Here is a 27,322-nt window from a genome sequence, read left to right as displayed (position 1 = left end):
CTCCTAATGTTGCATGTCTGGGTTGGTACAGAAGAGGCAAAGCAGCCCCAGAGCATAACTGAGCCACCACCATGCTTCATTGTAGGCAGGGTGTTCTTCTTTCTTCCTCCTTCAGACAGACCCTGATCCAGAGGCCCAGAAGGTTTAAGTTTTGTTTTGTCGCCACACAGAACAGAGTCCCGAAACTTGTTCATTTGGTTTTGAACATACTGAAGATTTTTCTCAGGAGTATAGATCAGTAATGGTGTTTGAGTTCAACCATGGAGACAGTGTTCGGTTTACATCTCACCATGCAAACTGAAGCCTCAGTGCCCTGCTACTAAGTTGCTGCAGTCACGCAAGACATTTTGACCACTTGCCTGTACTCAAACCTTTGGTGGCAGCAGTTGATAGCTTCCTCTGTCTTCCACGTCCAGGTAGAGTAACCCAAAACTTTCAAGTTCTGCCTCCAAATCTATTTTTTAGGAAAAATCAGCCTTTGTTAATATTTTGTTAACATTTTCTAGTTCTTGTGGGGCAATAACTCTTCTTGAAACTTTTTGGACAGCTCTTTTGACTCAGCCACATTTCTAAAATACAGTCAGTTAAACAATAAAAAAATCCTATGTAATGTACTCAGTCTCAAGCACACATGATGCAACTATTAAAGCTCAGTTTAATTGAATTAAAGGTGCTTAAATCAACACATTTATTGTGTCTTCTTTTTCAGTCTTGTGCAAATAATAGCTGGGTTGAGGTGTGTAAATTGTTGTGGTTTGATTTGTTTATTGAAAACAGCTGAATGTTTGAAAACCATACAAATGAATCTGATTTGCAACAGGGTTTAAATAAATTTGAGTGCATCTGTATGTGGATGTTACATTAAATTCAAATATTTCTAATGACATTATTTTAAGCCATCAAGTTTTCTCTCCATAGGACAACCTACCTTTCTTTCCTTTTCTTTAAAGTCACAAAAAAAAAAAAAAAAAAAAAAAAACATTTTCAGGTCCAGTCAAAGTCTTGGTCCTTGCAGTCTTTGAGTGAATTTCAATGCCAGTATGAGTTGTGGAAATGTTAACACCCTGAATATGTCAACAAAAATAATGAAACTTATTTTGTTTCTCAGGCTCTTATTTAAGCGATTTTATCCCAAGTGTTACTTCCTGTCATATGTTGACGTGCTTTGATTAGTTTTGTTTTTCTGTTTACATCTTCCCTAAAACATTTTTAGGTTGTCTTTACATTACTTCGCTCTGTGCTTCTTTTTAAAAAAATATTTTTGCTTGTTTATTGGTATGTTCTGTTGAGGTAAAGATATTCAAATATTTTGAGGTGCATTGTGTATGTGTGTGTGTGTGTGTGTGTGTGTGTGTGGGGGGGGGGGGGGGGGGGCACACAATCTTATTTACTTGTGACATCATGATTTATACAACAACTGCCTTAAAATGTATTAGTGTGGTTAAAAAAAGCATCAAAGGTTTTTATAACAGGACGTTTCAGTTTGGTTATAAAAGCAGTACAGTGCTGCTCCCTGCTGGTGTGTTTATGAACACACCATGGGCTGTGCTGTATAAAAAGGCTGTTCCTATTGTTGTCATCTTTAGGCTGCCATGCACAGGTGGAAAAACATACAGTGACAAAGAATAGCTTTGATCAGCAGCAGCAGACTGAGGGGACGTGCTTGCTGTATCTCGCTACAACCAAACAGTGAAAAATAAAAGCTGTATATTTATATATTTTTTCTGTTTTTGCTTTTCAATTCAAAACAGTATAGTCAAACAGGGACAGCTAGTTGCAAGTTTTGTCAATCACTCTTTTTTAAAACTTCGCTTTGCAATATTTATTTATTATTATTATTATTATTATTATTATTATTATTATTATTATTATTATTATTATTATTATTGTAGACTTGGAATGCACAACATTTTTACAAATGTATAAAGGAGGAACATGGAGTTATATTTAAAATAAATTAAAATAAATAAATAAATAAATAAATAAATAAATAAATAAATAAATAAAAACAGGACGACCAGACCTAGGGATCTGATCAAATCACGTATTTAGGATGTATAATCAGTTGAACGGAAGTAATTATAATGAGTATCATTATACAAACATATTTAACTTAGAACATACCATTAAAACTTGTCAGCTGCTTTTTTTGGCTCAGGAGTTGAATAAAGTTTTTAGTCACCGCCCTGTACAGACGCCATGACGCAGGGACGCTGAACAAATGCTCGTACTTTCACTTTCTTTTACGGTAAAAGCCTCACTGGCCGGTTCACAAACGAGGGTTAAAAGTTAAAAACGGTTTTACCTGGTGAAAAGACTCAACGGGCGACTCCATAAGTAGTACCGGGACGTGACACTTGCCAACTTTTAGCGGACATTTCGAGCAGAGGAAAGGTTTGTGTTCTCCTCTTTGTGTTCTCCTTCCGTCATCTTCCCTCTTGTGTTTTTATGTAAGTGCCGTGTCACGTGTCAGTGTGCATTTTTGTGTTTTTGTCGTAAAAAACACGCAGGTGAAGCCATGTCGAGTTTGCTGTCTGAAATACAGAGCTATAGCGAAGAGGCAGTCTCTGTTCTGAGAAGTAAGTGCATATTTTCGGTCCATAAAACATTGTCGTCATATACCACATGGGTAACAGTTGATTTGAACTGTTGGAAACTGAATTGTTGGTAAAATTAAAACAACTATTAGGCAAAAATAGGGTGAATTTTGTTTCGTGTCTGTTGTCATCAGGTGGCATGTCCCCTGTGTTTGCCTAAACCTGCTATCTTGTGTCATCGCAGGGGCAGATTTTTCCACTGATGCGGATATCAAGACACTGACTCCACTAGACCTGAATGATCTGTTCCCGGGACGTGAGAACTTCAAATTGAGAAAAAGGATTTTCAAAACAGTTCACAAACATGTAAGTTGACTCAAACGTTAACAATGCAGTTAATTGTTAAACCTCAAACACTTAGGTTCTTGGGAAGGATAGTCAAAAGACCAATTGAGATTAATCTGTATCTTATGTTTGTTTCAGGGGACAAATCATGAACTCGTTGGAGAAGGTAATAAATCCTTCAGTGGTATGTGCAGCCCTGCAAGCACTTGCTTTCACTTTCATGTTGTCATGTCATATCATTTTCCACCACTTATCTGGGACTTTCATATTGACTCACTAGTCACATGTCAAGGCCTAATCAGTGGCTGTGTCCGAAATGGCATACTAACATACTACATACTACATGGTCGTTGTGTATATACTGTATACTACATACTATAAGTATGATTAGAGTGCCAACCGTTTACACCGTAGTATACTACTCGGTTTCCCATGATGCATTTCAAAACCTCCGACGACAAAAATTGGAAGCACACATAAGTCTATGGAAGCACACCAGGCTATCAAATATCTCAGTTGATTCGCCATATTTGAAAGTTTTAAGAACATTTTAGGCGAGAAAGTCATCACGTAGAAAACCAAAATGTGGTCATTTGGGCCACAAAACGCACGGATACAAATTTGATTTCGACATTTCGGACATTCTGTTAAGAGCGAAACTTCCGGTCCGCTTCCGGTCCGCTCCAAAACAAGACCACAATTTACAAAAGCGTTAGAGAACTTAAAGGAGATAAACGGGTGCTTTTATTTTGAAAACGGGAAGTTCGCTAGTGGATGATTTTTAGATAACGCCGGTCTCAAGACGAATTCATCTCTCTTCAAAAAATTAAAAAATGTTTACTGCTCGTAGACACCGAAGACGATCCGTCCGTCGCCTCAGGCACTTTGTTTCTTTGTACTTTCGTTTAGGTTTCCCTGTGGAGCTAAGTCCATTTTAGTCGCTTCTCATCTTGTCATCTCATTCTGTATTTACGTTTATAAATACGGGGCTCGCAATGCATTATGGGGCGTGTCAGTACGACTAGTATGCCCACCTCCCATACTTAAAAATTTTACCGATATAGTATACATCCGGGTATTTCTCGCGCACACAATCTTTTCATACTATTTAATGTGAACGCACTGCATACTATTTTTGACGTCACACTTAGTATGAGTAGTACGTTAGTATGCCATTTCGGACACAGCCCCCGTCTCGTTTACTGCAGACTCTGTGTATGTTCTACTGATGAGATAACTAGTGGCACTGTTTGAAAAAGTATCCCTCCCATCAGCTTTTGAATTGAAAAAGCCCTTGAATTTTTACGACAGAAAATTACACACTGATTTTTTTTGCCTTTGAATTAACCATGCTCAAATATTCATAACCTAAAATTAATGCTTAAAAGATCTGAGTGCTTAAAAATATGAGAAAAAAATCGCTGTACTATTTTTTCAAGTTGCCCAGATATGACAGCTCAAATTTACATACACATATATGAGGCTTCAAATTCATAAACAGCATCCAGGAACTGAAGGATTCAGAGTCAAGTCAAATAGGTGGTGGTTATGAGTGGACCATGATTGGTCATGATGTGAACATTGCAGGAAATTTTGTTCCTGTTTTATCCCTATTTATCTAGATGTGTCTGTGTTTGTAAGCATTTTAACTGCATATGGCAGATTTTCTTTTTTCCCTGCATGGCAGTATTACACTTCTGTAGTTAGATGAAAGAACAGGGTACTGAGCTTAGAGGTAACCTTAAATGACTTTAGTTGTGATTTGGTGCTACAGAGAAAATAAAATGATACTGTAATGGATATACCCTTCAGTATCATTGTTAATATCATTCATTGTCAATAATCTATGTATCACATCAATTATTTGAGCAATAAACTTAAAAAGTCCATCAGAGCTTAAAATAAAGTGCTGTTTGCCTTTTGACACAACAGGTGAAGCCATGTCAAGTTTGCTGTCGGTTTTAAGGGACTTAGAAGAAGATACCGGTGTTCTTACAGGTGTGACTCATTTTGTTTATTAAAAACAGCTTATCTTTAGATATTTTTCAGGTTTGTATATATGTACACAAGAATGCTTTAATGTCTTTTGATGAAAAACACTTAGGATTCTTAATTGTTTGTAACATAAAATCCACTTTGTCAGCTTTGGGCTCTGTTAAAATGTTGTTTCATTTAATGGGACAGTGACATGTAAGGGCTGGTATAAAAATATGCTTTAAACTTGTTAAAACAAAGTGTTGGATGTTTGTTTAAATGTGTAGTTTGCTGTTGGTGTCATATCATATTGACCTGAATATAAGACAAGGTTTTTTCATTGAACATAATGTGAAAAGGGGGGGATTGTCTCATAATCAGGGTCCAAGCATTGGCCCATGCTGATTGTTGTCTAGGGTGGCTACACGACCACAATAGAGAGTGGGTTTTAGTAAAACCAGAGACCTCAGGGTGGCTATGGTCATCTGTCAATCACACCAGAGACTTAGTGACGGGGGAGGAAAAAAGGAGAGATGCAATGATTGTCCAGAGCAAAGTGGACCAAAAGTTGGGCGAGTGAACAGAAAACTTAGACAGGGTTATGATGCTAATTTTAAGATACCGATGGTGAATGCAGCAGAGACATCAAACAACTGTCAGGCAGCCAAAAGTATGGAGTTATGGGATGTAATAGCTGAAGACCGTGCATCTAAAAAGACCATTGGAAAAGCACAAACTGTAAAGGAAAAAACTTATCGTGGCCCTCGAAGCGGCAGTTCTCACTAGACCAACAGGAGCGTGTGTGAGTTTGAAGGGAAACATAACAAAGGCATGCCTGTTACCAGAGCTGTCATCACAATTACATTTAAGATAAAGCTCTTTGTGATGGTATTTAAAGCCAAAAATGAAAGCAGTCTTTATTATTTCAATGATTTTCTTTCAATTCCAATAAAATTGGAAAATATTAAAGTGCAGTACATTTATGTTTTAAGGTCTTTTTCTGAAGATTGGTCTTGAAAAGAGGGGGTCGTCTTATAATGAGGGTTGCCCAATATTCTGGTCAATACAGTAGTATTTAAGTGACATTTCTAATGTTATTAATTGATTAAAGAATCAGTTCCATTAAATTGTCAAATGGTGCAACCATAAAGGCATCTCAAGTCTGTTTTTGGGCCAGCTAGCTTCAAATCATTTTAAATTTCATTTTTACAGTGTAGTAGATTGCAAATGTCATATGAAAAGTATGCTTTTTGTGCAATTTCAGATTTTTTAAAAGAAACATTGGTGTCACTAATCAACACTTGTCTTTCACCCTAATGTATAAAACATATGTTTATAGCAGTTGCTGTTGTTATCATCTGACATGTCCCCTGTGCTTGTCCCAAACTTCCAACATGTTGTGGAAGCAGAATTTTGCACTGATGCAGATATTAAGACACTGACTCGACAAGACTTGAATGAATTGTTTCCTGAACCTGAGAAACTCAAAATGAGGAAGAGGATGTTCGACTCAGTACACAAACACGTGAGTTGACTCAAAGGTTTGAATTTCAGGATGGTGATGAACATAAACAATTGTTTTGTGTGTAGGGGCTAACAGTCAAAAGCACTGATAGGATTAATTTATGTCTTGTGTTTGTTTCAGGAGCACAACGATGGGATCTCCAGAGAAGATAAAACATTAAATCCAGAGGGATCTCCCAGTGGTATGTTCAGCCTTGCTAACACATGCTTCCACTTTCATTTTGACCCAGCTGTATGTTTTTTGTTTGACCATGTTTACATCCTGTTATTCCATATTCAGCTGCCCCACAAACGATTGGGTCTTAGTGAATGGTTCAAATATTTTTATACCTCCAGGCCTGACATCCACATGAAACTGCAGTTTTACACCTCTAGAAGTTATGTTTTCTGGAAACCCCGGCCAAAGTAAAGATTTTGGTTTCATGGTTTCATGTCCACATAGAGAAACAGAGTTTTCGATTTTTGAATGTCACAGCTGAATAATGGGGGTTCATTTTGATTGGCTGGCACAGGTGAACTGAACACTGAAAAACACCGCCAGGTATAGATTTTGCATCCCTGGTTACATGTGTACAAAGTATTTTTAAAGCAAATAAGAGGAGATATTTGTTTTTTGTTTTTTTTATACGTTTGTACAAGGTCTTAATAACTTTTTGGGGCAGTTATTGAGTTCTGACATTATGACTTTATCAGGTGTAAAAACCTCAGCCAGCAGTGATCCGGTCGAGATGGAAAACGCCCAAAATGATGACGTTACACAAAGAGAACCTGGTGAGTAACACTTTCCAATCAAGTCCCACACACAATGTACCATGAAGATTGTAAAACTATTCATTCTAAGCTAATTTTACCTTAAGATTCGAAGTTTTCTACAACTCTTTGCTAGGTGCTGCAGACACTGATGATGCAGTGGAAAAAGATGCTGTGGCACCACTGGAAAAAAGTGAACATAACTTTTTTTTCTTGACAATATATTTACATATACTTTTTTATATTCCTGTCTTTTTGCCTACAACAATGTTTGTATTTGTTATGAGGAAGTAAAATCGTGTCACATTTTTATCGTTTAACAATCAACCCGGTTACATGAGTGCAAAAGTATTTTTAAAGCAAATAAGAGGAGGTATTTGTTTTTTTTTTTATAAAAATACATGTTTAGAAGGTTTTAAGTTACTTTTTTGGGGCAGTTATTGAGTTATGACATTATGACTTTATCAGGTTTAAACATCTCAGCCAGTAGTGATCCAGTCGAGATGGAAAACACCCTAAATGGTGGCCATACACAAAGAGAACTTGGTAAATAACACTTTCCAATCAAGTCCCACACATAATGTACCATGAAGGTTGTAAAAGTATTCATTCTAAGCTAATTTTACCTTAAGATTCGAAGTTTTCTATAACTCTTTGCTAGGTGCTGCAGACACTGATGATGCAGTGGAAAAAGATGCTGTGGCACCACTGGAAAAAAGTGAATATAACTTTTTTTTCTTGACATCATTATAACATGTAATTTTTTTTATGTTGATGTCTTTTTGCCTACAACCATGTTTGTATTTGTTATGAAGAAGATAACTTGTGTCACATTTTTATCATTTGAAAATTAAGCCGGTTAAATGTTTGCAAAAGTATTTTTAAAGCAAATAAGAGGAGATATTTGTTTTTTGAAAAATATGTTTGTACAAGTTCTAAGTTACTTTTTGGGGCAGTTATTGAGTTATGACATTATGGCTTTATCAGGTGTAAATACCTCAACCAGCAGTGCTCCGGTTGAGAAGGAAAACGCCCAAATTGGTGACCATGCACAAATAGAACCTGGTGAGTAACACTTTTCTATCAAGCCCCACACACAATGTGCCATGAAGATCTTAAAATTATTCATTCTTAGCTAATTTTACCTTAAGATTTGAAGTTTTCTACAACTCTTTGCTAGGTGCTACAGGCTCTGATGATGCTGGGGTTTCACTGGAAAAAAGTAAATATAACTTTTTTTCTTGACATTATATTTACATGTTATTGTTTTTCTGTTGCTGTCTTTTTGACTACAACCATGTTTGTATTTTTCATGAGGAAGTAAAATCGTGTCATATTTTTGTCATTAGAAAATTAACTTTAAGGTTCCTCTGTAAATTTAATATTTATTTTGTATTAAAGGGGTCTTAAAATGGTTTTAGATTTTGCTCAAATTTTCCTTACCATCAACAGTCTGAAGTTTGCTCAATTTCTCTATGTAATATATGACTTTGAATTGAACATTTAATAAGCCTTCAGAGTCACTTTGGAAGCTTAGTTTTAAAGTATACAATGAAGTTAGTGACTTAAAGGAAATGTGTAAAAGCGTTCTGCTGAGTAACTGAACGTTTTGTCCGGACCAGGCTGATGTACAGCGCATCAAAGTCCCCATGACAACACCACACTGGCTGACAAAGTTTAACAGCAAAAAGAGAGATGTTTGTTTTTCTCTGCTGTTTTCTCAGATTAATTTTGTAGTGATGGTGGGTGCAGGAGCTGGACTGGCAAAGACAAAGGCCAGAAAAGCAGAAGAAAGCTAAACAGGAGAAGGTGATAGACTGTGAGGGCTAAAAAAAAGCCTTATGGGTCAAGCTGTTTGTGATAATCTTCATTCCAACCCGCATGCAGCAGTTATTCTGCAGTGGTCAGTTCAAACATGAGAGTCTATCAATAAAAAAAAGAGTGAGGTTGTAGTGCTATGTCTTGATAAATATATTAAAAGAAGTGTTAAAAGAGGATCCTATCTCCATTCATTTTTAAAAACAAACACACACCTTGGTCCTTAACAGTGTGGAGCAAGTGCTCATGGGAAGCAGAGTCTTTATCCCTAGCGCTAATACTGACTTTTCCAGAAAGTACCCACAACCTCTTCAAAGTTATTATATTATGACTTTGTCAGGTGGAAGTACCTCAGCCAGCTGTGATTTAGTCAAGAAAGAAGATGGCCAACATGAGAACCTTCAACACATAACACCTGGTGAATTTACTTTTTTTCACATTTCATGCAGAGTGTGTAAGATCTTCCTTTATTGAAGCTTGGAGACTTTATAAGAACCAATTTTCCGTTATTGGTGCACTAAAATTTGGAGTCATCACTAACATTTATTGTGTGCTTTGTTCAACTCTTTTACAGAAGACAAACCTTGGAATTATGGCTTCCCTTCCCTCCCATTTTGCCGCCGTAGTAGTGTTTTTCAGAGTAAGTGGTCTATGTCATACGTATCTATGATTTGAAAGTTTTATTTTAGTTTTCTATTTGACTGAACAAACATCCTTGTTTTGCACTCCAAGGATCTCGAAATACATCAGCGGAAAGCACCTGGTGAATCTACTTTCTTTTCACGTATCATGCAGAATGTGCAAAATCTTCCTTAGTGGAAGAATGGAGACTTGATGAGAACCAATTCTGAGTTGTTTATGCACAAAGATTTGGAGTCCCAACAAGCACTGTGGTGTGTTTTGGGTCTTGAAATATTTCGAGATTTGGGTAGTATGTACCTGGTCGGATTTGGCCTGAACATGCATCCTTCACTTTAGGAGCTTTTTATTTAAAAGTGTACAATAATGTGAGTGATTTAAAGAATATTTGTAGAAGCAACATCAACCTCAAAGTTTACAGTAAGATAAATACAAAGGTTTAATACAACCCTCAGGATAAGGTTCTTGTACATTAAATGTATTGATGTGAAACTTTTTTTTTATAGTGAATTACAAGAAGGTTGTCAGTGGTGAAACCTTTGGTGCTGATAAAGAGTTCATGGAGAAAGTGGAAGCTCAACTTCAGGCTGTGGTTCAGCTTACTGAAAGCATAGACCATCACCAGATCACAGTTTTGTTCTGCCCCATAATTTCACGTGTTGGGTCTGATGTTGAGGCGGCCATGTCTCAAGTGACAGGTAAGAGGAAAAACTCAGGCCTGCTTTGTTATTTTCTGCATTGGTTGGTTGGCGTGGGTTTGGTCATTAAATTTGCAAACCTGCATTACTTTCATAATCAGTGCTTAGCTACAATGTTGTACAGTGGCCTCACAGGATATTTGTCCAAACATTTATAGAAAGGGAAAAAAGATTCAGTACTAATAATACCAGTAATAACTACCAAAAATATTTGACCAATTGCTCCAATGTTGTACAAAATTATTTGCTTAACACAAGAACAGAGAAAAAAAATAGGAATCCAAGAGTTTCAGTGAACTTTTGTATATTATCAGCAATTCCACTATCAAGGACTTGAATTTTTGTCCAATCATAGAGGTAGTTAAGTCCTACTCTCTCCATATGTTATCAGTTTGTTTTTATTTTTTTTAAACAATATTTGTGTCATTGATTTTTGATTCATTGCCATGATTTTTGCCTTTCACAGAGAGTTGATGCCTTCAGTGGAATATTTTTAGGAACCACTGTTTTTTTTGTTGTTGTAATTCTTGTGCCATTGACTTAAATGCCACCATTTATTGCTGTATTCCTGGAAAGTAATCTTTTTTTCAATTATACAAAAAACATTAATATTCAATAACCAGGTCTTGTTTTGTACTGAGTATTGTACAGTAAACTTGCTCATAAACTCTTATCTCAGAGCATGCTGTGTTTTCATTGTTTCTCATTGCCTTCTCTCTCTTATACAATCCACAGATGGCAAACCCGTCATTCTGGTGTTAATGCATCACTCACACGAACCCAAGGTCACAACATCTGTAAGAACGTGGGACCTTGATGCTAACTACCCACAAATCATCCTCCATGCCGATGTTTTCTTCCACAACACAGCATGTGGATTGCTACAGTGTAAACAAAATGATGCTGCTATCAATCAGATTCAAACAAAGTTACGGGAGTTCTGCTCTGAGGGAAAAGCAAACACCAGTGGACAAAGCAACAATGCTTTGCACCATCAAAGTGGAAGAAGTTGCAGTAAGTCTTGACTTTTTGTTTAAATCAAGTGAATAATTGATCACACAAACAGCCTAACTTAAGCATCTGAATTGATGGACTTTGATCATTCACCTTAGAATAAAATGCAACCTCCTGAGTGAGGTGTTCACTAACAAATCATTTACAATTTAATTTTAGGCTGAAAGTAAAAAGTCAAAATGTTCTTTTCTTATTTTCATGTTTTGAAATATCCCGCTAATTTAAAGATTGTACTTAAAATGTTAAATTTGGCATGATGAAAGTAATCCTTCCCTATAATCTAATCCTGGATTACTACAGAGTGGCCACTAAGAAATTCCTAAATGGAAACCCATTTCATAGTGGACAGATTAAGAGGAATTTATAATTCTTTTGTTTTGCTTTTGTGGCTTTTTGTGTTACTGAACAAAGTAAATCTCTAGCCTTAAAACTGAACACGTCTGCAACATTTTACATCTTAAGGTTTCGTCAGTCAGGGTTCCCGCGGATCCTTGAAAAGTCGTAAAAGGCATTGAATTCATAATTCTAAAAATAAGGCCTGAATTGGCATTAAAAAGTCTTAAATCCAAATTTCAAAAGTCTTAAAAATTTGAACACATTGGTAGGATTTATGTTCCTTTGAAGTAAAAAAAAATATTTAGTAACATTTATCTATTTTTCTAAATAATTTCCTGATTTACTCTCGTGGCAACATCGAGTAATCACAATAGCGGAACTAACAAAACGGTGATGTGGTTGCACCAGGAACTTTTAAAGCAGACGCATGTCATGGTTCTACCTAGGGTGCCTGGAGAGAGAGAAAAAAATGACGAAATATTGGCAAAAAAATTCAGAAGTGGCTTTGGTAAATTGATTATGGCAGAAAATTGAGAATTAAATTTGAAATTAAATTTAAAAAACCATGTAAAAATTACAAAAATGGTTGTGACAGTGGCCAAAAAAACAATGGGGGCAAAATAGGCATAAAGTTGTAAAAATGGGGTTAAAAAAAGTTTAAAAAGTGATGTTTTATGTAAAATTAACATTGGGTGAAAATTGCCTCTAACTCAGGTAATTCATGTGGTGTTTTTGTTTGTTAGTTTTGTGAGTTTCAATTGAGGTTCGTTGTCGACTTGTTTTTAAATCTGATTTCCAACGTCATTAAAAAAGTCTTAAAAAGTCTTAAATTTAACTTGCTTTGAGCTGTAGGAACCCTGTCAGTGTTTTTTTTTTGGGGGCTCTGAAAACATTTCACTGTCAGTGTAACAAGTATAACAGCAAACGTCTTGCGTGATTAAGCAATTAATTTGGTCATCTTATATGACTTTGTGAGGTAGAAGTACCTCAGCCAGCAGCAGTTCAGTCAGTGTGGAAAATTGCCCAATTGGCAATTGTCAACAAAGAGCACATGCTTAATCTCACCTTCTGTTCACATGATACACAACATTCATTATAAAGTTGTGTCAAAATTGAGGTTTCATGGCTCATTTGAAGTATAAATAGATTTATTCTTCTTTATTCAACTTTCAAACAGATACCCGAGACGATGATGCATTGGAGACAGGTACTGGATCCACTTATGGGGATTCACAGTGTTTTTAACTAAAAATTAAATACAACGTATCAGTCACATGTAATGTTTGTTCATAGTAATATCTTAAATGGTTACTGCAGCCTTGTTTGTATTTGGATGAGGAAGTTTTGTGTGTAACATTTATAGTTTGAAAAATTAACAAAGGTTTTATTACACTTTCAATTTTTTGTTTTGGATTTAAAGGGTCTAAAAATATTAGAAGATTCAGTTCTTTCTTGCATTTACATCAGCAGACTGAAATATGCTCCGTTCATTAATGTATATAGATGGACTGAGCTATAAAGCCTACCTTTTGGAGGTGATCATTTAACAAGCTTATATTTATTTAGTCCATGTGCTTTATTCTAAAGATCACAGCAATGTGAGTGATTTGAAGAAAAGATGTAAAAGCTTTGTGTTTATCAAATGAATGTTTTGTGTGTCATTGGCAGAGCCTATCACTGCACCGTCATCACAGGAAGGTAAGGATTGTGTAGTTCTGAAAGTTAGACACCAAACAGTTTGTCAGACATTGACATGACCTTAATATTAAAGTTAACTGGAAGATACAACAAAGTTTTGGCTGCATGTGTAAATATATTCTAAAACACGATGCACTATGTTTTGAATACAACTCAAGGGGTAACTCAGTTTTTGTACATTCAATGTGTTGATGTGGAACTTTTTTTTGTTTACAGTAAAGTACAAGAAGGTTGTCAGTGGCGAAACCTTTGGTGCAGATCAAAAGTTCATGGAGAAAGTGAAAGCTCAACTTCAGGGCAGGACTCGTCTTAATGAAAGCAGAGACGATCACCAAATCACTATCTTGTTCTGCCCAATAACTTCACGTGTTGGGTCTGATGTCGAGGCGGCCATGTCTCAAGTGACAGGTAAGAGGAAAACTCAAGCCTGCTTTTTATAAATTAGTTTTCATTTATGGAGGTTGGTTTTCAATGTCTTTTCAAAATATTTGCTGAACTCATAAAGAGGACTAATTTAGTTTTTTTGTTTGTTTTTCTAAATGCGCTTACTGCCTTCTCTCTTATAATCCACAGATGACAAACCTGTCATTCTGGTGTTGATGCATCACTCACACGAACCCAAGGTCACAACATCTGTGAGGACATGGGACCTTGATGCTAAATTCACACAAATCATCTTCCATGCAGATGTTTCCTTCCACAGCACAGCAGGTGGATTGCTACACTGTAAACAGAATGAAGCTGCTATAATTCATATTTGTAGCAAACTACGTGCGCACTTTCCTCCACCACATAAAGTTATTAGTGGACAAAGCAACCAGTTTGGAAATGCCAAAAAGCCTAAAATTGATGATAACATGGGTGGTAGCAGGGACAACTCTGATGAAAACAGAAGAGGATTTTTTGGCCTAATGCCAAGGTTTTTATCAAACAGATGAAGCTAATAGATTGTACAAAAAGCAAAAACCTGGGTGGTACAATGTTTGATTTTAAACGTGTTCTTGTTAAAGAGATGCAGCCTTCTTTGTTGCATTAGCTCAAAACTAAATTATCAGCTTTTAACCATATTGGTAAATAACCAAATAGTTAATTGTAAATGGATGTTGTTGGCATGTAATAGCTCATAGTTAAAATGCATGGTGGGGATTGATTTCTAGAGGAATCTATCCTTTTATTAAAAATTACAGCCTTGAGTTTTTTCTGCTGCTATTAATGCATCAAGTTTGTGAACTGCCAAGACGTTAAGTGTATCTAAATTTATGCTCTTTAATGAAAAAACAAAGAAAAAATGTACTAGTAGGAAAGCTTTGTTCTTATTGGTGTTTTGGTGGTTTATGCTTATACTTCAGATCTCTTTGTATTATAAAGCCTCAACTAAAGTGTCCAGTGGATATGTGGTTGCAAAAAGCCCCAAAGCTCCATAACTGACAGTGTTTATCAAGCATTGATGTCCTTTATTTCTTTACTTTATCAATATTCCATGTTGCAGAATTATATCAGTAAAGGTTAACACATTTTCAATAAACTGCAAGGTTGTGTGAAATCCTCTTGTCTCTTTTCATTATTCTTTTCCTAATTTATGGCAGACAGAAATACATTAGAAATAAATTGAAGGCATAGATCTTTTAGGCTTATACCCAGCAAGAACATCCAGATTTTTTTTTTAAATGGTGTAATTTACTTTTTTTTGTTTGTTTGTTTTCTACTTACAGAAGACTTTTCTGTGACACCGGTTTTGATATCAAATTCGAGTTGCTCTCCCGAAACACATGATTTTTTTCCTGGCTGAAATTGAGGGATTCAGCTTAGAGAATTAAGGTTGTCAAAGTGTATTGAAGTTATTACCCTCGAAAGGGAAACACTCTTTTATTCTGAAAAGTCATACCGGAAGTTCGACAATGTTTACAAACAGAAGTGGCTTGAAGTGTATAAATTAGCGCATACAGTGGAGCTAAATGTGATGTGTCGCTTGTAATTTAAGCTTTTTCTGTCTGCAGTTAGGAAACTAAGTGCACCGACAACATGTTAACACAGATTATAACCCGGTTAGCTCGACTAATTAGTTGAACAACTCCGGGAAAGTTAGCTAACAGCTAGCTTAACCGATACCCTGCAGGACGGCTGTGTGATCCATTCAAACAGGTGTTGGCTCCAGGAGGTTTCAGTCTAGTTTGGAGTTGCTGTTTAGTTAAAATTAGCTCATATTTATATACAGCTGTCAGCAGTTAACGCCGGTTTAAGGTAAAGTTAGTCCCTCTGTGTGTGTCATGCTCCTTGGCTGCATCTTGTGGAGCTCATTAAGAACGACGTATGCTGAAATAGTTTGGGTGCAGAGGGTTTGTAGAGTCAGACATAAATTGTGTTTTAGGCTAAATCACAAATGTTTCCGTCAATTTAAAAACGTCAGCGCGCTTCTACCACCTACACACCTGTTCCAACTTAAGGTAGCTAATGTCAGGGAAGTCTTCAACAGTCAATCTGCCAAACGAACGGAAAGCGCAACACGATGTTGGACGTGACCTGGATATATTCCTTTTTCTCCATTTCAGGCACAGTCCTGTTTGTGTCATCTAACAGTTTGTGGCATGCAGGCCTCACAAGAGTCCACAGCAGCTGCCTCGGATGATGATGAAGAGGATGAGGGGGGAGGTGCAGTGGAAGTAACAAAGGAGTGTGGGACAAAGGATGAAGAGATGAAGAAGATGACACTGACCCAAGGCCATATGGATGTAGTCGGCCTGGAAGTCCTGCAAGATAAAACTGACACCAAAACCTGCACTGTGTCAAGTGAGTGCTACTGGTAGGATAACGTGTACATTGGGGTTGGCATGAGAATAATTTAGCGACTGTTGAACGGCTTAAAAAGTTTAATGTAAAATGGTTCCACCAGTGACAACTCTGTAAATTCATCATGTAGAAAACTATAAATTAGTATCTGGTTAAGTCTTGTGTCACCTTTGCCCACAATCATGTACTACTCAAATAATTTTTCATTTTACATCCTTTATTTTTTCAAACTTTTGAAAATCTGTAACTAAAAAAAGTGCTATTTAGGTACTGGCCCATTTACCATTTGCAGGCATTTGAAAATCAACCTGTAAATTACATTTGAACTGAATTTGAATATACTTTAAAAGCAGTCATGGGTGTTGCCCCATAAAATGTTTCCTTTTTGAAGTACATGTAAGTCAGACTAACTTTTTTTTTTAAGTGTTAATTCAAACATGTTTACGTTTCTTGTTGTTGTTGTTGTTGTCTTTCAAAGGGGTAGGGTGACATTTTTCACTGATATATATTTATTTCCTGCAAAAAGTATTTTTTTTACTCTGCAGATTATACACAAAAAGCCTTTTTCTGTTGAATATTGTCTTCTTTTTCTTAGCAGCTGCAGAAGGATCAAATGAGAAGCCAAAGAAGAAAACAAGGAGAGAGAAAAGGAGTTGGAAGAAGAAGAAGCTCAAGCCAACTGATTCAACAAATGATTTGATGTCAGAGCTCCCATTTTCTCTTACCAGTCCCACCACATGGAAAGAGCTTGGATGTGTGTATATTCTTCCTAGTCCACCTGAAAAATCACTCTGCCTTACTATGACACAGTGGTGTACTCTGTTGTGAACCACTTTAGTTTTGCCAGCTGTGCTAAAATATGATTTCAGTGCAAGATTTATTTTTTCCACCCTGAACTGTAAGTATCCTTACTTTATTATTTTTTAGTTCCTAGTTCGGACTCAAATGAGAAGAAGAGAAAGAGGAAGAGAGGCGACAGTGGAGGACGAATGGACAGTGAGGAGGATGCAGAAAAAAAGAAAAAGAAGAAAGAGAGTCAACGGCCGAATTACTTTGTCTCCATCCCCATCACCAACACCCAAGTAAGAATGAGCATTACTTTTTATTCAGTTCATTTTTTTCTTGCAGTGTAGCTTTATGTTCTTTGACTTATTAATTAATCTAAAATGGTTTCATACCAAAAAGTAGCAACAAAGTACATTTTTGTTGCATCAAGCGTCTTTACTTCTTCTGACGTCTTTCTAAACTAGCCTGTGCTTTGACCTTCACAGCTTAATTTAACTTGAAGGATGTTTATTGATCATTTCTCTCAAGCATGTCTCCAGTATTTTCCAGTATATAGTCACTCCCCAGAGCCACTCCCAGTTTCTCTCTTTAAGGGGCACAGAACCAAACACCAGCTCTGTTTTTTTCTTAAACAAGAGATAAGAAAAAACATTTAATAAACCCTGAAATTGTCATTAGATGAAGAGGACTTTGATCACTTATTTTTTCCAGAATGGCTCATGAGGCTCAATCAATACTGGGAGAAAACTTAGAAGAAGAAATATTCAAATGCCTGGTTGTGATGCTGATGCTTATGATAATGAACATGAAGTTGATGCAGTCACAGAAAATCTTCAGCATCATCTTTCTATTGACAGATCAGCTCTGCTGTGATGGAAGTCCAGGAGGCGATACTCCAACAGGAGCCTCGACTCGCCAAGGCCATGATCCCCGTTCCAACTCTGCACATCACGCTGTTAGTCACTTACCTCGCCAATCAGGAACAAGTGGATCTGTAAGTGGATGAACATGCTTGTGTAAACATTTCAGAGAAAGATCTTAAAGCCAAAAAATATGTCATACTTGCTGTTTTAGTCATATAATTCATAACAAAAAACTCTGCCTCTGTATCAATATAATTGATTGATACTGAACCCTGAAGAATGTGTAAATTACATTCTGCTTCCTTGGTTTCTGCAATAACTTAGGCCATGTCCACACGTAGCCAGGTATTTGGGAAAGTGCATATGTTTTTATATGTGTAGGCCTGTCGTCCACACAAAACCTCAGTTCAGTCAGGAACACTCTCGTCATAGATTAACCATTTATTGCCAAATGGATACAGTTAGAATTGGCGTTAAAGCTCTGCTTTTCAGAGTACTCCCTGGGTTAGCCAAGCAGCTTGCTCGAGCTTTCCAGGGAGTGCATAGCAAACCCCCCGTATACATACAGATCAAATGAATGCATACAGATCAATAAGATACACACATTAGGCTAAATAGGAGGAGGCTGGGGTGGAGGTGGGATGATTGTGACAGCAGCAGCTGAGCATCAGGTAGCAGGAATAACTGAGAATGAAGACGTGATTTAAATACACCGCCTTGTTGTTAGACACATGCTGTGATTGGTTGAGAGGGGTAGGTTAGAACATCAGTCTGTCAGCTGATCACAGCTGGGCGTATGACTCCCGTGTCCTGCATGAACTTTCGTTAACTCCATTTGTTTTCGGAAAACGCCGGCCAAAGTGAAGATTTTGGAAAACTCCAGTTTCGTGGTTTTGTGTGGACGCTGGGAAAACAGAGTTTTTGGTTTTCAAGCATCACAGCTGAATGACAGGAACTCAACCTGATTGGATGGCACGGGTTTCACGTCTGGAAAATGCTGCCAAGTATGGGTTTGGTATGCTTTGAGCCAACTCACCGGCAGATTTGTCTGTTGCTTGTGGACGAAAATATTTTTAAAGACGAATGAAGGGGGATATTCATTTTTGAAAATACCCAGTCATGTGTGGCCCTTAGTTCGGGGTTGCTGTCCCGTGATGTAACATATAATTATCAAGGTAAACAGTCAGGTCTTCTCCTTCTGCACAATTCAGTGTTTGTCGTGTGGCTTATCATCAGTACTTCAGCTCAACAGGGTCCTACTTTTGTTTGTTGCTGCTGTGAACGTGCAGAATGAAGTAGCTGCTTACAGACGAGGAAGCAGAGTTCTGCTGTGGCTAATTGCTCAGCGTGTCACTGTGGATGCTCCTTCTGTCTTATCTCTTCCTCTCAGCACTTCCAGGAAAACCGATAAACGTGTCTAAAAATATTAAAGGTTCAGGTTCAAATACTGAAACCAAAACATTGCAGAAGGACGAGCACGGAGGACAAAATGTATTCAGGGGATTTTGTTTCCATTAATTGTCAGAAGACAGTTGCAGAAGAAGAAAAAAAAACTTTTATCTCATGTCTTGTTCTTTTGAAATTATTGTACAAAAGTTGATAATTGCATTGTTCTTATGTTACTGGGTAAAATGGCCTCATCTAACACCTGGCATTGCTGACCAAACTACTGCTTCTTTGTTATATTCTAAAGGGATAACTTGTTGTTTACTGTGGGGGGTGGATGAGGTGTTATTGTGTTATTATTGCACCTTATTTAGAAATTGCATCACTGTTCCGTATGTGCTGCATCTTCCTCTCCCTGACACACTGATCCAGTGTTTGGGTTTGCATGCTTCAAAGATACAAAAATACAGCCAAACTAAAAAAACAAAAGATGATCCTCACAGTGATGATAACATGCATCATACTGTGGGCATGTCAGGACATCTTTATATGTGTGCAGTGGAAGAATGAAACTTAGCAGACTGAAGGAGAAAGGGGAGAAACTTTGCCAAGTGGAGAGCTGGAGAGATCCTGATTTATGTGATGGTGTCAGAGTTTAAACTTTGAGCTAATGCCCACAAAGAAAAGACTTACAGGTGAGACTTAGGGACTGAATCAGAAGAAACTATCAGCTAGAAAAGGTTACTATCCAACTACCAACCAGCTGATCCATGCGCTGCAGGCAGATGAACAAATAATTGTTGTGTTTGTGTAAAACAAAGTTGCTTTGTGGTGGCAAACTGATGCACAGAAAAGTTTCTAAAACAAGCACACGTTTGACTGATTCAACACAAATGCGTGAAATTACATGATTAAAGCCACAATCAACAAAGATGTTGATTTACTTCAAATGCAAACACATTTTACAGAAACGTGTGTTTAGTTTGTGAAAATGAATTTTCTGCAGCAGTAAAACAACACGTCTGATCCAGATTCTCAAATGTCATCAGAAGGTACCACAGGATGAGCTGTGCTTTCTGCGTTAGTGCAGATCAGGAATGTGTTATCCATGTTATGTGATGATGCTGATGCTTAATCTACATCAAGTAGAAGATTGTCATTAGTAATCACTTGATTCTCTTGTTATGTAACATGAGGGGGGAAGAGAGAGGATTATGTCTTTCTCTGATATGTGTGTGTGTGTGTGTGTGTGTGTGTGTGTGTGTGTGTGTGTGTGTGTGTGTGTGTGTGTGTGTGTGTGTGTGTGTGTGTGTGTGTGTGTGTGTTTGTGTGTTGTGGTAAACTCATCTCTATGTTTCCCATTAGGGCAGCATCCGTGCTGGCTCAGGCTGAGGCGTCATTGGTCGAGCTGCTGGGTGGGCGGGATCTGGTGCTGCCCTTCTCAGGGATCAGTCATTTCAGGAAGGAGGTGGTGTTTGTTGGTCTGGCCCCTGGACAGCACAGATCCACTCTGGACAAAGTGGCAGGTCAGTGATGGAGCTTTTTTTAATCCCTTTGTTTTCCTTTCCTCTGCCCTCCAACAACACTTTGGTCTGTTTTGAATTTAAGATGTAAAGTTCAGTTAAGGTCATCATTTGGTGCTTCTCGTTCTGTAAGGTATACGTTACATTTGAGGATGTAAATATGATACAGTATCCACTCTATCTGTCCTGGTTGGAGGATTACTTTCATTATATGGTTCATTTCATTTACAGAGTGACAGTCAGGGTTTGCTATGAGAGATCAAATAACAAACTAACGGACATTCTGATTTAAAAGTTGAAAATAAAGTTTTTTCTTGAATGAAGAAGAAGGCTGAACTGTGAACAGCCCCTGTAAGGACTTTTTTCCTGCTTATCAGACAAAGAAATTGACGCTAATCCCTCAAGAGTACAATCAGATTGTGTATAACAAGATTGACTGTTTTTATCAGGTAACTTTTAACATTTGTACAAACTGCTACAGGGTATATCAGACAAGAATATTTACCTTTAACATTTTACACTCCAAACACTTAGCTATTTAGGGGGAGCAGGGTGAGTTTTTGTCAGAAAATTCTATAATAAGTACTAATAAGGAAATAAGGAATAATAAGTACTGCACAAACAGACCTCACAGCACATTTAAGTGAATAGTGAATCATATTAATTTGGTTTAAGACACATTTTGACTCCTTTTATGTCCAGCTAACTTTCAAAAAGTAAGCTGCAATCTTTTCCCTGCGCTGCATGCTGGATACCAGGAGGGGGGCCACCAGCCTTCTTAACAGCCCTACTCCTCTGGGAGATCACAATAATCCTTGTGGTGGGCTGCTTTGATTGAGAAGACTCCTAAGTCAAAGACAGTGACCAGTGGATTCGCAAGGGATCGTATCTCACAATATACAACATCAACTTTAGCCAAGCTCAGCTAATGTTGCACTAGCTAGCAGTGGTTTGTGGGAATGGGTGGGTGGGGTGTGCCCTCTTTGGAACAAAAACACATACCAAAGTGCCCCCCTGGTTGACAAAACACACTTTAATGCCCTCTTGCGAGGCAAAAACGAGTGCTGAAGTCTCCTCCTTTTTTTCTTTTTGCCCCTGCCCTTTAAAACGTCTGCACGTCACTGCTAGCTCGTAGAATTAGATAAAGATATATTTTATATATACAGGGGGGTAAATCCAGTCAGTAAGATTACACTTATACACAGTAAGAAAGAATATTAATGGATTTAGCTGTTGGTGCAGCTATGTTACTGTTTGGCACATCATGCCGCACTTCCCAAACTACTGACTCTTGACTACTCTGGTCAGTTCTTTCATCTTATTTGCCAGAGATCTCATGTTGCCTGTATTACAGAGGGGTGACATGGCTAACACCTCCTCTCCTGTACCTCCCCTCAATGCTCTAAATCTCTTTCTGCAGAAGTATCCATTAGTTTAAACAAATAATGAGTGGTTGCAACAGCAACAGTGGTGCGAGTGAAAATCAGCGATACTATTGTGAATAGAGCAAAATTGTGTCTCAAGGGACATAGGAGTGGGAATATCTGAGAAATTGCCAGAGAAAAAATGGCAAATACGCTTATAAACAAAAAGAGGGGTAATGGTAAAAGGCTGCATACAGTCGGTGCTTGTGCAAAAAAACAACCCTACAACTAAACTGTCAATTGTAGAGGTTTTTTTAAATAACTAGCTCCAGCTGTTAAACTACCATTACACTGAAGCTGCTCATTGTTAACCTTGATGGATGCAATGAAAATCAAACAGAGGCACTTAAAACCATTTTCCCCAAACAGGCTGCGCCTTGTTTACCACTGTGACATAAATCCATGGTTTTACAGTTGTTATGAATAAACAGCAAAAACGCTAAATCCTCTCAGTAATATTCATCATGTCCACACTTACATCCTCAGTCTTTAGCCAGTGAAGTCAGTTAAAAGTGTATTTGTTTGGCTTTCACTTCCTCTGTCTTTTGCTTATTCTTGTTTTTTTTTAACAATAACCTTAGTCTGAGTACCATGTTGAAGCAATGATGATAGATAATGGCTTTGTGGGCAACAAGGGAAAAATGAAGTGTTTTGATGAGTACATTGTCTAACATGCTGGTTTCAAGCTTCTTAAACACTAGAATTTGTTTCATTTCTCAAAAGTCAGTAAAAATACAAATCCTCTGCTGTGTGGGAATGATGATGTGCATGCTTTTCATGTCTTTGGATGTGTCAAACACAAACAATCTGAAAAAAAATCCCACGATTAATCATGGAAATGATTGGTTGTTGTATGAGCAGGTGTTGCAGGGTTTTTACATGTTTTTCTTACATTTTCATATTTCATCTGTTTGCACGTGTTAGGGGTTTATGCAGGAGCATTTTGCGTGTATTTTTGGTTTTGCCTTTGGCAACAACATTAAGCCAACATATTTAAGAGGATTCTCACAACACTGCTGCTTCTGTGTCACACACACACAGAAACACACATACACACCAGTACAAAGTAAATGAGCACGTTTGCTGTAATACGTCCCATTCTCCCTCTGAAATATCAGAAACATGCTGTGATTTCAGGAAATAAACCATGACACCATGAACTCAAACAACAGAACATTTGGGGCTTTATGCCTATTAGTGACTGTGATTTCCTGTTTTCTGTCTGAGTGCAGCTTTGTCAACTCCATGAATTATATTATTCAAACACTATGTATTGTAAAAGTTTATTGAATACTTTCTTCATTGAGATTTTATGTGCCCTTGTGTTAACTGCCCAGTTCTTCGCAAATGTGACCAGGGATGCACGACATATCGGTATTAATTAGGGATGCACGATAACTATTGGACCGATAGTTATCGAGCCGATAACGGGGAAATTATGACGTCATTCCTATCGGTACGATATTATGGCGGCTAGCCCCGATAACATGTGTATCGTTGTCCCGCTCTCACTGAGTCTCACAAGACATGAACGGCCTGCAGTGAGTGATGCGTTCAACAGGCGTTGGCAAAAAAAAAGAAATTACAACGCTTCCTGACTGAGAAATTTAAGAGTTCCCCCTCATGTCGGGAAAGACTCATTAACTTGGTCATATTGTCGTAGTTACAGACTTGAATTGGCATCCACAGTATTTTTTCACATGTTACACATAAAAAATGCAAATATAAATTTAAAATGGCCGAAAGAAGGACTAGCAAACGTGGGAACCGTGATTTCCCGTCACACCCTTAATGCAACACAACACAGCACAGCATGTTGACGCTTTAAAACAGAAAACATAGAGTCGAGTGTGTCGGACTTCTTTAAAGTTTCTGAAGAAGACAGTTATTCCAGGAAAGTTCCACGAGGAGGAAAAGGGAGCAGCTTCAATACTTTAAACCTAATCAGTCAGCTGAAACGTAACCGTCGCTTCGACAGAGTTTTGAAAGCACGAGGACACGCGGGATGCTAAAGGCGCTAATAACGTAAAGCCGACCGCAACGAACCCACTGGGACTTACATACTTTTGAAAAATCCAATAAATTTGCCGGACATGAACCACAGGCTAAGGTAATTATATTTTTAATTTGTTTAGAATACAGTGTCAGGTCAGAACATGTGCCATCTTTATAGGCACGAACAAAACACTGAATGAAAATCATCATCTCCAGCTCACATACTCTCACACTGAGGTCTTACAGACACCTCCGCCCGTCCCTCCTGCTGCTCTCTGACTCTGACCCGCTCACAGCCGTCATGGTGCTTTCATACTGACGGTCAAAAACACAAACACCTGCACTGAACACAGAACCAACATCAGAGCTGTTACAGTATGAATGCCAGAATCTGTACGTGTAGGTGAGGGAGGTGCGTTGTTATGATAAAGTGACATGTTTTATAAAGGTATTATAGTATAGTATAGTATAGTATAGTATAGTATATAGTATATAGTATAAAGGTGTTTCCATTGCATACTTTGTGATAAACTTCTCTGAAAAATCACCTCATGAGAGCATAAAAACTTCTTTATCCAAATTTGAGAGGTTTTGCGAAATTTTGGCGTCTATCAATTTTTTACGACATTTATGTTGCAAAGTTGCGGAAAAAAATAAGTGAACCTCATTTACTGGAGTGAAAAGATATTCATTTCAATCAAACCAGAAGCCAGAGTCCTTTAAGGTAGATAGATAGATAGATAGATAGATAGATAGATAGATAGATAGATAGGAACTTCATTAATCCCTCAGGAAGGTTACCCCAGGAAATTCAGATTCCAGCAGCACTTGCACCAAAGAATAGAACCAGCACACAAGTAGAAAAAAATATATAGGATACAAACTCAAGTTATATACAAGCACTATACTGTACACAGTACCTGCAATTATAATAGTACTTTGGTTTTGTTTATAGAATTCACGTCATGATCTTAGGTTAATCTATAAATGTTTGAGAGTGTGTGTTATTGGTTATCGGTATTGGTATCGGTATCGGCCTGTAGAAGCTGAAAGTTATCGGTTATCAATATCGGTTCAAGAAAAGTTATCGCGCATCCCTAGTATCAATATCGGTATCAGCCGATGTGTAAAAGTGGGGCAGTATTTACTCATTGGCTGCCATTTACAGAGCATCTTGATCAATCTTTAAAGACCCAAATCATATTGTTTTCTATGAATATGTAAACGCCCAAACTACCTAAGAAAAGTGGACCTTCTTCTTTTATGTCTATCTTCCTGTTTTTGATCCAAAAAACAGACAAAACGTACTACTACCTACTACAATGTACCTATTATTATTTAGCTTTAAAGAACTTTGAATTGCCTTGTGCATGAATTGTGCTCTACAAATAAACTTGCCTTGCCTTTTTTGATCACGTTCATCTCGGGCGCTCCATCCTTTGATCCTCTCCATGGTCGTCTTTTCTCAAGATCACGCCACTCTTTCTCACTGAACTTTTTTTACCAATATTGATAGTGGTAAATATCGGTTATTGGCTAAAACAGCAATAATAATATCGGTATCGGTATCGTCAAAAAATTTCATATCGGTGCATCCCTAAATATGACTTTTAAAATATAAGTTTCAGTCAACCTGAGAAATTTCGCTGGAAGCATTTCATCATAGTGCTTTATATAAATGGGAAACGCTTGAAAGTGGATATCTGAGTCAAATGGAGCTACATTAGCCCAGGGCCTGTTGAATCTCAAAAGGTAGTATCAAATTTTTACTCAGCATTAAAGAGACGAGGTAGTAGCAAGGAGCCTTACTCTGGTCATTTAGCGAAGATACTTCTTGTTTGGGCACAAATAACATGCAGACTGTGAATCCTTCCTCTAACCAATCATTCCATAAGCTCCTCTTTTTATTTACAACCATATGAATATATTATCTTTTTTGAAGGCCCAGATTTCTCTTTTTTTCTCTTTAAACTGAACAGAAACCTCTGGTTTTAAAAGATGAAGACAAAGCAAAAGTGCATCTACACACACACGTAAAATTAGTAAAGGTTCAGAGTCATCTGTCATCTTCTAACTGAGGCTGGCTTTTTCTAAGTAAAACTTGTATTTCTGGTGTAAACAAATCAAAATGTAACAACTGACGAGTAAAAACATTAATTCCATACTGTGATTGTTGGAAAAGCAAAATAAGGATACAGCAGGAAGTCAGACTCTGCTGTCCCCTCGTCTGCTCCCTTCAACACTCTTATTGATTATGTACTAACCTTTCCCTCCCTGTAGAGATCCTCTTCCTCTTCTAAAAATACCACTCGTTTTCCTCTAAACATCAGTGGTTGAGTGGGTGTGTGTGCATCTTGTGTACGTGAGTCTGTCCTTGTAGGCTCTCCATGGGTCAGTGACCTTCTTTAGGTCAAACCAAACAGGAGGGAAAAGCTTTTTTCTATCTCTCCTGTAAAAAATTGAAGTGTGTGTCTGTTTGAGTCCTGTCCTTGTGCCTTTAAAAGTGATTCTTTTGGGTTTATTTGGAAGATGTTGAAGTGCATTTAAAATCTCATGTTATCTGTCACTTCTCTGGTTTGAATAAGTCTTTCATATTCTCTGTGTGTTGCAGAGCTGCTGCGGAGCCACTTCGTGGAGCGGGGGCTTCTGCAGGGAGATGGTCGTGGCTTTGAGCCCCATCTCACCATTATGAAGCTTTCTAGAGCATCAAAACTACGATCACAGGTGTGCAAACACGCACTAACGCACTAACACACACATTCTTGGTAGAGTTTTGTAAGAACAACTGCAAACATGTCAAACTTCCAAAGCTGAAAAAGGAGGATGCTTAAAGTTACATAAACACTGTGACCGATACAGTGCCTCTGTTTGAATATTATATAGCTTGTTGAAACATCTTCTTACACAGTTTTTTCATTAAATACCAATAGTTATAACCTGAAAGTTCTGAAATAACAGTATTGATAAAGTCAGTAAGTGAAACTTGCACCCATTAATGTTTTCGTTTGGTTTTTATTGCTTAAATATTACCACAGACCTGCTTTGTTCTTCTCCCTCCAGTAATGTTTTTTATTCAGAGAGTTCCAGGAAGCTTGTGACTTTTTGTAACATGTGGCTTGTGACTACCAAACAGCTGCAGTGATGCCCCTCCTGTTATGAGCTCTCTTCATTTTTTCCTCCTCTCCTCCCTCAATGGATGTAAATAGTGTTGTCTGTGGTTAACTG

General features: G+C 37.6%; 2 protein-coding genes across 10 annotated transcripts in view; both read left to right on the top strand.

Moving 5' to 3' along the window:
- Positions 1–2,162: 2,162 nt before the first annotated feature.
- Positions 2,163–14,856, top strand: LOC141801491 (uncharacterized). Of its 4 annotated transcripts, none has more exons than XM_074684538.1 (21): positions 2,163–2,394; positions 2,511–2,579; positions 2,782–2,903; positions 3,021–3,048; positions 4,815–4,880; positions 6,266–6,381; positions 6,502–6,562; positions 7,074–7,151; positions 7,267–7,323; positions 7,599–7,676; positions 7,792–7,848; positions 8,118–8,195; positions 8,320–8,352; positions 9,289–9,366; positions 9,523–9,588; positions 10,094–10,285; positions 11,021–11,299; positions 12,813–12,842; positions 13,304–13,333; positions 13,550–13,741; positions 13,907–14,856. In XM_074684538.1, the coding sequence occupies exons 2-21, from the start codon at positions 2,519–2,521 to the stop codon at positions 14,269–14,271; spliced, it is 2,067 nt and encodes a 688-aa protein (XP_074540639.1). In that variant the 5' UTR covers positions 2,163–2,394; positions 2,511–2,518; the 3' UTR covers positions 14,272–14,856. The 4 variants fall into 4 exon arrangements, with proteins under 4 accessions (XP_074540639.1, XP_074540638.1, XP_074540640.1 ...); XM_074684537.1 differs by having other exon boundaries at positions 8,311–8,352; XM_074684539.1 differs by lacking the exon at positions 12,813–12,842 and having other exon boundaries at positions 8,311–8,352.
- Positions 14,857–15,223: 367 nt separating this feature from the next.
- Positions 15,224–27,322, top strand: part of akap7 (A-kinase anchoring protein 7) — a 55,132-nt gene continuing 43,033 nt past the window's right edge. For 2 of the 6 annotated variants that reach the window (XM_074685348.1, XM_074685346.1), the window contains exons 1-7: positions 15,224–15,777; positions 15,883–16,120; positions 16,716–16,874; positions 17,048–17,202; positions 17,764–17,900; positions 20,521–20,681; positions 26,709–26,821. In XM_074685348.1, the coding sequence (XP_074541449.1) occupies positions 15,601–15,777; positions 15,883–16,120; positions 16,716–16,874; positions 17,048–17,202; positions 17,764–17,900; positions 20,521–20,681; positions 26,709–26,821 (1,140 nt within the window). In that variant the 5' untranslated portion in view covers positions 15,224–15,600. The other 4 variants (XM_074685351.1, XM_074685349.1, XM_074685347.1 and 1 more) reach the window with 4 other exon arrangements.

This window comes from Halichoeres trimaculatus, unplaced genomic scaffold, assembly GCF_033239565.1.
Source record: "Halichoeres trimaculatus isolate MK-OKI-2021-1 unplaced genomic scaffold, fHalTri1.1 fHalTri1_scaffold_13, whole genome shotgun sequence".
In the NCBI taxonomy this organism is placed as follows: Eukaryota; Metazoa; Chordata; class Actinopteri; order Labriformes; family Labridae; genus Halichoeres; species Halichoeres trimaculatus.
Note: the sequence above shows the minus strand (reverse complement) of the source record. Positions and strands in the feature narration are given on the sequence as shown.

What these genes read in the sequence shown, in the direction of transcription:
- LOC141801491 (XM_074684537.1), top strand. Translation starts at nt 2,519, where the DNA reads ATGTCGAGTTTGCTGTCTGAAATACAGAGCTATAGCGAAGAGGCAGTC. An exon ending in CGTTACACAAAGAGAACCTG is followed by an intron (nt 7,152 to 7,266) that starts GTGAGTAACACT and finishes ACTCTTTGCTAG; the next exon opens with GTGCTGCAGACACTGATGAT. An exon ending in TGTGGCACCACTGGAAAAAA is followed by an intron (nt 7,324 to 7,598) that starts GTGAACATAACT and finishes TGACTTTATCAG; the next exon opens with GTTTAAACATCTCAGCCAGT.